The following is an 11,413-nucleotide window of genomic DNA, read 5'->3' as shown; positions in this document are numbered from 1 at the left end:
GGTTGCCGTTTTTAACCTTACAGTGCAATTGAGCATTATTCAGTTTACATAGATGGTTGACATGGGACTAGATATTAGAAGCAATCACTGAACCTCTGAAACTTTGGCCGAAACAAATCCTGCGTTCATTTTTTTTTTCCGTCATTTTTAGTTTATTCGCATTTGAAGAGTTTTTTATTAGATACTTATATTCTTGTTTTCTGGGCATTTCAATAAACAATTAAACGCACCAGAGAATTTGCTATAAACTAATTTTGCAAACGAAACATTATGAAAATGAAAATAGATAATCGAGAAAGGATCATGGAGAATATCACAACAGTCTTTTAGTATGCTTTAACAAAAACAGGGATATAAAATATAGAATTAGGGGAACCCTCTTGATACTCCAAATAGAAAACGAGCTTTCTAATATGTATGATGTCCTTTTACGAAGTTCATTATTAACTAATGCAAGAACAAAAGGAGAATTATCACGAAATTTTTTGAATAACACCATCAAGAATTCACTCTATGAAACTTGGGATCCTAGTCGATGGCTGGATCTTTGTATCTCTTGAACACATTTTCGACATCTGCCATCACCTGCGGTGGCAATGGCCTCTGAGTAGACAAAAATGCATTGATGTCTTCTTTTAATTGGTCAAGAGAAGTTGCACCTATGATTGTGCTCGTCATAAATGAACGGTCTCGTGTAAATCCAAGAGCTAGCTCGACTAGGGTTAGACCGTGTTTCTTGGCCACTTCAAGATACTGTTTTGTTACTTCCTGAAATGCAAAGATGAATGTATCAGCCTGAGTAAGAAATTTAGTACCCTGTTGGAGATTTGATCATTGGTAAGACAAATAGAGCATTGAAACAAAAGAAATGGAAAATGTATTATGTTCCAGATAAATATTGCATAGCGTATAATATTATACTGCAGAAAAGTAAATTAAAAGCAGTTTTTGTGCTCCACAAAGTCGTGAGAAACAAGTATTAGCACATTGTTCTAGCAATTCATCGATCATGGCATAATTTATGAAGAGCTGACAACCAAAAAGTTTCCATCTTTCCTCTCCGCGAAGAATCTCCTTTATATGCATTATTTTCCGAAATATGAAGTTTAAAATGCTGATGACATGCAATGCTGAACTAGAAGAGTTGTGGATGATTTTTTTTTTTCTTTTTCTTAATTACGAGATTGCATGGAAAATGAGACGAAACTTGGCCCAGCTGTACATGATCATTGATTTGGCAGTCAAATGTCCAATTCTGCAAGCCTCAATTACAAATATAGTTGCATCAATGTTAATGTGTCACGACTCAGAGACTACTGGGACGTGAACATGCAATTGCTAAGCTAGCGCCTAATAAAAAATAACACGAGATGAAAATACAAGCTTATATATTTTTGCCTTGAGATATGAAGTGTTTTTCGTAAGTCAAAAAATTTAAGGCATGAGCATTACCATTGGGAGAGGTTGCATATAAAATTTATATTCTTAGGTTAAGAAAGCAATTAATGTATTAATCAGTTGAATCTCCAGCTTTCAATAACAATAGTAACTTGTACCTTAGAATCAGACTTATTGTATCTTTCCATGTAGCCAGGGAATAAGTTAAACCTTCCTTTTCGTGCAGCTTCAGAATCAATTTCTAAATACTTTCCTGTCAGTGATCCACCGGCCAGTGGAGAATAAGCAAGCAAGCCAATATTGCAGTTGTTCGGGTGGCATACTTCGACAAGATCAACTGCACAGATTCAATTGAAAACAAATTAAACTAGGAAGTAAGGCCAGTTGATGGTCAAATTCAGAATGATATTTCTCAATTTCTGTACTGGTATTTGATTAAGGGCATTTTATATTTTTATTTGCTCTAGGCGGATAAAGTGGCAACAAATTACAAAAGTAATCTGAAGTAATAACATTAAATAAAATGAATAATGAAGATGGATACATTGTAGAAAAAGGAGTGGAGCCAACAATTAAAGTGAAATTTGGAAGTGAGTTAGAAATAAGTATATATTTCAGATTGGACGAAATAACATTACTTTAAGTAGTGACAGCAACAAAATAAACCATCCTTGCTAAAAACTAGTCTTGGTTCCATGGAGGTGATAATTGGGAGTGTAGAAGTAAGCAAAGATTACATGTCCAATTGTTTGGTTGGAATTTAAATACATGGAAGTGAAAGGGAAGTGGTATTGCAAAACAAACTTTCCTTTCCCTTCTAAGGAAATAAGGGTATAGCACTAAATTACAAAAAGTTGTATTAAACTAAAGAGATGAGAGTATAAACCCTACAGAAGGCGTAACGAAAATAAACAGTCAAACATCAATTCCCTTAAAGATCATTCTCCAATCAATTGTAAAGCAGCAAGTTGTGAAGACGTGCCGTGGAATGTGTAATTAGAAAGGAGAACGAAAAAGGCAGAAAAGAAAGTGACCCTTCTTTGGTAGGAAAAATAATGAAACAAACGAAGTCAGCCTTTTCTTTGTTCCTGGGGGACAGCAGAGAAACAGAAAGAGGAAAGGAAGAGTTCACTTGATTTTGGCTTAAAGTTACTGAAGAGAAGAAAAGAGACTTTAGGACAACGTTTTTACTTTCGAGCCTTTCAACAAAACCAGTAACAAGATTGATGATAAATTAGTGTATATCTTGGACAGACTGGATATGGTCTTTGTCTGCTGCTCTGTGCCAAAAAAAAGCCCTATAGAGATGAGCGGTGTGCAATACCCATTAATGGAGATTAAGCCCTTGTTGAGCCCCATTCTTTTTATAAGAATGCATTTTTGAATGGTGTATTGATGGAAATGTGTAGCTAAAAAATAAGGAAAAATTTTAGATTTGCATGTAGTATTCTTTTATTGAAGAATGTGTGATTGAAATAATGTCAAAACACTATTTAAGAATGCATTTTTTCAAAAGAATGGGGCTCAAACAAGGGCTAAATTTTTAGGACGACGAAACTGTATAATGAGAAAGAGTGGAGCAGTGAACTCATTTAAGAAGTTATAGCTCAACAACAGAAACAGTAAAGGAGAGGAAGCTGATAATGAGACAACTTACCAGACGAACTAGTCTTAACACAAATAACTCTATGAGAGGAAAATACAATTTTTCTTTTTACAAAATGGAAAACTAATTATTATGTTTTATCATGTGAATATAATTCATTTGTTTATGGAATTATATTGTTTCCAGTAAATTATGAAAATTGTAGAATTTTTTATCTCAATATAACATACTAGACGATAACGATTTCGCAAGCTAATCTGTTGTTGTAACTTCTTTCGATTTTGCAAGCTATTATTGGAACTTCTTTGAAAAACAATGCTAAGCAGGACAAAGATCAATTAAAGATAGAATTAACATTTGGTCAAGAAGTTCAATAATAATGTGAACAGATCACTTACTTTCAAACTTGCACCTCACTAGTAAACTGTAGTTGTTCTGAATACTGACAATCTTTGGTAGTCCCTCATTTTTAGCAGCATGAACAAACTCCATTACTCCATATGAAGTTTCGTTGGAAACACCGATGTAGCGTACCTGAAAAAATTGAGCGCTGTAAAACAGAAATCTTATTGACAAAACAAGTTAGGTAAAATTGATAAAAATCGTTTCTTTGACAGCAGTTCATTCCATTTTCCAGGATCGAATAGAACTAGACCGGTCCAACTATAACCTGTAGCCTCAGCTTCGTTAGATGTTTCTCTATTTAGAAATTTTTTTAGATGATTCTAGCATTTATAAACATGTTCACTGTATCCTTAAAAGTTCTTGTCCAGTTGTGTAGGTTGTCACTACACCCACTCTCTCCATGGTTATCATGTTAGAAGTCCATCATAAAAATAAGCCTCAAAATGCACAAAAACAATGACAATTAGGCTTACCTGGCACTTTATTCATGGATGTGCTTTTGGCATTGTCTGGTTGAATTATCACCCAGTTATTGATTATTTCAATTTTTATTACAAAGTGATAAAAAGATCAGTTGTGTTGAATTTTGTAGATAGTGATTTGTTATATTAACCAAACAGCTCAATGTAGTCTAAAAAAAATTGATTCAGCAAATACAATGCTAACAAACAGGACCTTAATTATTAAGAAGTCGCGCTCCGTTATATTCAGTTAATTACTTCACAAAATGCTCAAAAGCATGACCAGGAACTGCTGATGTCAAGAATATTGAAAATTTACCTTTCCTTGATCGATGAGTTCCTGAAATCCCCTCAGCTGATCAACAAATGATATGCTGGACCTCCATTTTAGAGGATCATATAAATATTCACCAAATAATGCAACATATCGATCTGGCCTGAAACATAAGCACATGACAATCTATGATAGAGAGAGTGAGCATACAAAAATCTACAATGTCAATATGGGATTGCTTCCATAACAAATCAACAAGAAAGTCAAGACAACAAAGCATCGAAACCAAATTAATAAACAACTCAGAGGAGAGGAAACATCAGCGTTCTAATAATTAATATTCAATAGGTTAATAATCTCTTATAATAAATAAAATTTCCAGGAACCAAATCTAATCTTTATGAATGAAGTACATAATCCTAATGCCCAATAACTGATACCACTTCGAGAAAAAAAGAGTTTTATAGTATTGATTAACAAATTGGAAGTCTGAATATATTTTAATTTATGTATATGTTGGTGCCTAAATCAAATGAAACTAAGATGGAAAAAATCTGTTAAACTCAATACCTCCGGGCCCCACTCCATTCCGTTAAACCTGATATCCGTGGGTCTTGCCCCAAATGGGGCGGGAATTCCCAGCCTTATCGAGTAGACGGCCTGAGGATGGGGATCGTTGTCCCAGAGTGGCTACGGGGAAACATAGGCCTCGTCTCGTTACTCGCCACGTGTAAAGTTCATTTCAAATTTAAGTTTTTTATCACACAAAAGGAAAAGAATCATCATCCGGGAACATGTGTCACAAATTGGAAAAAAGGTAATGATTTTAACCAATTATAGACATGAAGAAAGTAAAAGTAAAAAATAAAAAATAAAACAAATAAAAATATAATAATAAAAAATAAACTAAACGGGGAAAAGGGATCTATCACGTACTGTCCCCCTCCACCATAATCGAGGATGGAGGTAAGGTAATGTGATAAAAATACCCGACGGGAGACGAATAATCAATTCATCAAAATTTAATTAACAAAGGGCTATTAGTTAGAACTTATGAAGAATTTGGGTCGTGGAGAATTAAATATTTTATTTCTCAGGAAAGATGACTAGAAAAGCAATCATGGCAATATATTGAGCATGTGAAAATAGAAAGTTCGAGACACAAGAAAGAGTTACCAACATATGAGCAGCTAGGATTCCTCTAAAACCTCTAAACACTGTTTGGAAATTACATTTAATTTTGCTGGGTTTCTATTTTATTGGAAATTCTTTAGACAAAATGATTAATATAAACGAGTTGTAAAAGTCAAAGAGTTAATTGAGATATTGCAATCAAAGTTAAATTACTGAGTCCTAGTTATAGAAATAGAGTTGGAGTTGATAATATAATCCTTGAAGAGAGTTCAAGATGTCCAAGGAGATCACATATGATCATTGGAGAATTAGAAGTCTAAAGGATATCAAAGAACCGCACAGATTATGTTCCAAATTCTCGATCGTAACTTGCAATGCATTTTTCTTATAGAAAATATTAGAATTTGGACAATGCTAATTCTAGAAGAATTGTAGCCCTTTGAGTTAATTTTCCAACGCATTTTGAATCACCTCAATCGGATATCGAGAGAGAAAGTTATAATAAAAATATTGACAACTGCTCAGCTGTTGCCCAGCCTGTCGCTAGCCTATCACTCGAGTGACAAATTGACGACCAGAATTCTATTTTGCTTCAAAGACTTAGTTTTTCAATCCCTTTTCATCCTAAATATTTTCCCCTATATATATCCTACCCTATTAATGTCCAAAAGGGTTGTTCATTGTGTTGCCTCTCCATATCATTCTTTGAAGATCCAAGAGCACATTCAAACCTTGATTTCAATCCTTTGGTTCTTGAGATTATACAACCACATATTTGGGAAAACACCAAATCCTTGAATCCAAAATACCTTACTTCCTTAACACCGTAAGAAAGGTACTCTCCCAATTGGGCATTAGGAGAGATGGATTGCAAGCACAGGAAAAGCACAAGAGTTGGTTATTCTTGGAATTCCACTTGGAAAATACATTTGGAGAAGATCGGGAAGTTGGTAGAGTCAGTAGATCTTGGAGATCATAGGAAATAAATCGAGGAGTCTAATGGAGTTGGCTAGGCAAGATCTAACTGTAAGGCTCATTGTCTATAATGGAGGTAACTGGCTCGGTTTCAGAGTTTTTACCCAATAGGGGTTTCTCCGTCAACATATCTAGTATTACAAACTAGGGCATTCAAACATAGGATAACTGGACTTGTATGCTTAATCATCTAAAAATAATTAATAAGTGACTTGTTGCTTTTAATTGTAAATTCCGCACATAAGGTCAAACTAATAAATAATCTAGAACGTTTAGTTTGAGAATCATATCGTTCCTGGAATTTCACAAGTGGTATCAGAGAGTTTTAGAGAGACTTTACGAATTTGCTAACAACCTCTAGAGAGGAAAAAAATGGATACATGCATAGAATAAAAAGACTACTATTTGCACTTAAAATTATCATGAATACATTTGGCTCCTTGTTTACCTTGTATAGCCTTTACTACCAACCTGGAATAGCTTAAATACTTGAGTCAGCCAATATATTTATGCCATGGTTATATTATATTTACCAAATCATTCCTTCTCCAGACAAAGCATGGAGTTTTACAAGATTGCAATATAACATCATGTACATAAAAGCTCACTCACAACCGTCATCTTGTAATAGTTCTACCAATTATAGCCCCCATTATTTTAAATTATAATTTTATCTCTTATTTTCAACCAGCAATCTTCTATAAAATAATATTATTCGTAAATCGATAAATTTTCTTTCTTTTTCAACCACATATTCTCAAAAAAAATACTATTCCAAAAATTAAAAATTGAAATAATGAGAGCCAAACGGGGGCATAGTATCTACCGTTCAGTTTTCTCCTAATTTTGCCCACTTCCTATATGAGCATGCCAACTATTTGATTAACATAAAAAGTCTATTCATTTCAGTTTAAAAAAATAAAATAAAATAAATAAAAAAAATCCAAATGTTCAGTTAATCAAGTGGGCTGTTCAATATAAGACTGAGGTACTCAAATCTCCTCTATAGCCAGATAGGGTTACATATTGGTGGAACAAATGGAAGCACTCTCCAAAAGACGCCGTCATGAGAAGGGGGAAGTGGAAAATTATAGAAGATGACAAGATTGTTCCTACAACACAATTAGTTTTCTGAGTGAATGTAATGTTTTAATGAGAGAAACTATATGTTATAACACTGATAGGCAGATCACTAACAGTAAAGAAATAAAAGCATAACAGTAAACTCAGATACATGTATCTTGGACTGCAACTGCCAAAGTGCTCTTTAGCGTCCGGAAATGCTTGTGACAGTAAAAACTTACCAATGTATTTGGAGTAAATCAATGTAATCCGTATTGAGACGTTTAAGACTTTTCTCTACACTTTCCCGTATATTAGCAGCATCAACTCGCACAACCTTTGCATCATCTCGCAAGTATGATGATTGCTCTGAGTAACCAGCAATTTTCGTGGCCAAAATAACCTTGTTGGAGAAAAGTTTGCAGAAGATTCAGAGGCCATTTGAATTAGGAAAATGAACTTAAAAATGAAGAACGGGACGAGAGAACATTTAAATTGAAGTTACGATAACCTGAATAATGAGCTTACTCATCATACAGTAAAATCAATGGAGCCATCATAAAACTTACTCTTGCTAGGTTCAAATGAATGCTTTACATGGAAGGCACGGTTATTTTAGAGGGGAACAAAAAGCATAACATCTAAAGAGAATTGGGGACTTAAAGGATTATGTGTTTGATAAAAGGTAGAATTCTCTATTTTTAAAAAGGTGAACTTTATTTTGAGCCATCCAGAAAATTAAAAACACAATTCATTAATCATATGAGATAAACAGAGTATCATTTAGCCCTGTGATGGGAAACCAATGGTGTATTTTATACTGTTGTAAAGTTCATTGATATCTGAAACAGAAAGTAAAAGGAGGACTATCGGCTAATGGTGAACATTGATCAAACTATTGCAATGTAGATTTTAGTAACAAATAGCAGGTTCCAGAACTAAAAGAATGGCCACTTAAATTATTCGCTTCCAAAATTTCTCTAAATTATCAATTCACTCAGCATTTGAGATGAAGCCTGTTAATGCAGAAAACTTTTAGAGGAAAATATTAGAAAATTTAGGTCACCTCAGGAACTGAAAAGTAAAAAAAGATGACAGAGTATCTGATCAATGATTTAATCTATTTATTACATTCAAAAAAGAACAAAGTGACATCAGAGCTGGTCATAAAATAGCTGAGAATACCTTATCTCGAGGTTGAGACTTTAACCAGCTACCAATATAAAGATCTGTCCTTCCTTGTGTCTCCTTTTTTACTGGAACTGGATACTTTTAAAGTAAAAAAAGGAAACATGAAAATGAGAAATGTAAACTTGACTCTTGACTTAAACCATGTCTGACAACTAAAACTAAGTAAATTAGAGAAGACAGTACATCTATTTAGTTCCACATATTAAATAGAAAGCTATCTTTCCAATGGGTCTTTGAAAACAACCAAGAGAAATAATTCGGATAAAAATGCAAGAGAAAAGTTTTATTGCAAAAATAACGTTTGTTGCAAATAATCTGTAATTTTTCTTCGCTTCCCCTCCAGTTATCGAATGGTAGAAGTTAATTTCCCTTTCTCCTCAGACTGAGTGGAGCACACTGACATAATTGATAGAAGCATTCAACACTGAAACTACTAACCACAAAGTTCACATATGGGACAAAGAACTAATATATTAGTAGATCCAAACTTATAGTGGGACATGAAACTAGCAACTTGTTAAGTACACAATAATTATGCTCTTGCATTATTTTTAGTAGGGAACTAAGGCCTCAAAACTAAATTAGAAGTCTTTCATTCACGTTTGAAGGAAGTTTTTGTGAAACCTGATTACAAGTTCCAGGTTTCTTACTGCAAAAAGCAAATACAAGAAATTATCCCCTTCCCATACACAAACATGTGCCAACACATGACTAGAGTGAACGAAGTGACAAACTTGATTACTTGAAATCGAGCTCATCAAGTGAGCAACAGTTACAGATTTTCAGCATTATGAATATGGGATCTCAATGACCAGTAAGTCTCTATATAATCTAAAGAAAGCGAAAGTGCTGAGTGTACAATTTTAACAACAATGTTTCACAGCAAGGAATTGTGGCTTATTGGAATTATAAATAATTTCACATTCCATCTCTGAATCCAAGTCCCTTCTATGCTACCAAATCCACATAATGATTCGACAACTTACCATTTCTGCAGTGTCTATAGCATTAATACCGCTCTCAAACGAGTAACTAAGCAATTCATGAGCCTCTTTCTCTGTATTCTGCTCCCCAAATGTCATCTGCATATGAATTCCCAATAAAAACTAGCCTTCAATAAAACTACTGTGATGAGTCAAGCAACTGAGTATATTATAACCCTTCTTGATCATAATCTCGGGCAATAATAATAATTAGAATTAACAGAATTTTATTCGAATACTTACAGTGCCCAGAGTGATTTCGCTAATAACAAGGTCGGAATCCCCAAGTTTTCTGTACTGTAACGCTTCTCCTTTTACACTGACAATTAAGCTATTCTTCTTCTTCAAATGAAGCCCGAGTTTCCTCCCGCCATTGCACGGCGACGTTAAGTGGCGCGTGAAGTTACGGCGAGAGAGAGTGTAAGTTAAATTTCTGTTGTTGGAGAGAATTCCAGGAATTACAGAAGAACATGACGATGAAGACATGAATTTTCTTCGACTTAGTGAGATTATTTTTAGAATGAAAAATGTTTGGGCTTGGAGAAAGAGATGATAACGTTTTTGCGTATTCTTTTCTTGAGTATGACCAGAACGTACACTTTGTTAGAACGATAAAATAGTATTCCTAAAATAATTTTCTGCACAGACGGCTTTGGTAGTCAGGAGTTGAAAGATTTGCCCGTCTGTCCTGACTTTTTTGTCCATACCCCTTAACTTTCCAAATATAACCCCTTTGGTGTTTCTTTTTAACCTATGCTCAACCGTTCTATTGATAAAGTTTATCAAACATCACTACTAAAATCCGATAGTTATGACAGCAAGAATGATAATCAAATATAGGGATGTCAAACGGGTCGGGCGGTTCGTCGACCCTTTAAAACGCAGCTCGTAGTATGATCGAACGTAGGAATGTCAAACCGGTCGAACGGTTCGTCGACTCGATCCCTCGGCTCGTTAAAACCCTGCTCATGGACGGCTCGAGCTCGTTCGAGCAGAGGGCTCAATCCCACAAGTCGAGCTTGCTCGACTCGTCGAGGCCACGAGCTCGTCAAAAATTATGAAAATTAAAATAAAAAAAAAGTCAAAAAATATGCAAATTTACACCCAAAAAAAAATTTTAAAATCACGGGCTTGTGAGCTCACGGCAAGTTGAGCTCGGTTCGTCTTTCACGAGCCACGAGCTCAGCTCGCCACGAGTCCGAGTCGAGCTCGTGGGTTAAAGCCGGCTCGACCCATTGCCATCCCTAATTGAATGGGCTCAAAAACAGGACAAAAATGGAAAGACTAACTTGACAGCACTTGTTTGGTGGTTTGTTTGTTTGTTTTTTTTTGGTCAAACAATCCAATCATTGTGTCGGTACCTCTTTTTTAGCCTGTTTGCGTATCATTATTGATATGACAATTGGGGGTGGGTAATGGGCATCTCAAAAAATGAAATATTTTGGTTCGATTTAATTCAATTCTTCAATTGAAGTTCCCAAATTTACTAATTGTTACAAATGGAGTGTCTAACTATAAAAAATTTTAAGTTATAATTATTTAAGTAATTAAATTCTCTTTGATTTATTCATTAAACCATTTTTTATGTTAATAATTTTCATTTTCCAATTTAACTAAAATGCAACAATTTACATCAATTGGTTTACTAGAAGTAGATTAGTGTTGCTTCATTTTAATTTGAAAAATGCTAAGTTTTGACAATCGTGTTGTACACTAAAGGGTATACAACTAGCATTTCTCTTTTAATTTTCTAGGGCAAAATATGTTAACTTGGAAATGAGGAAAAGAACTGGAACCTCTGATTAATTCCAAAATTACATTTATGAAATCTAAAGGATCCATTTGTCTAGGTATTTGACAAATACCATAGCGAATTAACATACTTTAGTGAAGTTCAGAATTCTTAGTTAAAGTCAATGTCTCT

The 11,413-nt window shown here is 34.4% G+C and overlaps 1 protein-coding gene across 1 annotated transcript; it reads right to left on the bottom strand.

Annotated features, from left to right (window-relative positions):
- Positions 1 to 287: 287 nt before the first annotated feature.
- LOC111371600 (protein tas) lies at positions 288 to 10,111 on the bottom strand. The gene is made up of 8 exons (XM_022993667.1): positions 9,733 to 10,111; positions 9,493 to 9,588; positions 8,501 to 8,584; positions 7,558 to 7,718; positions 4,190 to 4,307; positions 3,403 to 3,538; positions 1,557 to 1,735; positions 288 to 768 (listed from the first exon to the last, which is right to left on the bottom strand). The coding sequence occupies exons 1-8, from the start codon at positions 9,973 to 9,975 to the stop codon at positions 529 to 531; spliced, it is 1,257 nt and encodes a 418-aa protein (XP_022849435.1). The 5' UTR covers positions 9,976 to 10,111; the 3' UTR covers positions 288 to 528.
- Between the last annotated feature and the right edge of the window lie 1,302 nt (positions 10,112 to 11,413).

The sequence above is a fragment of the Olea europaea genome, chromosome 22 (assembly GCF_002742605.1).
Source record: "Olea europaea var. sylvestris chromosome 22, O_europaea_v1, whole genome shotgun sequence".
Taxonomy (NCBI): Eukaryota; Viridiplantae; Streptophyta; class Magnoliopsida; order Lamiales; family Oleaceae; genus Olea; species Olea europaea.
Note: the sequence above shows the minus strand (reverse complement) of the source record. Positions and strands in the feature narration are given on the sequence as shown.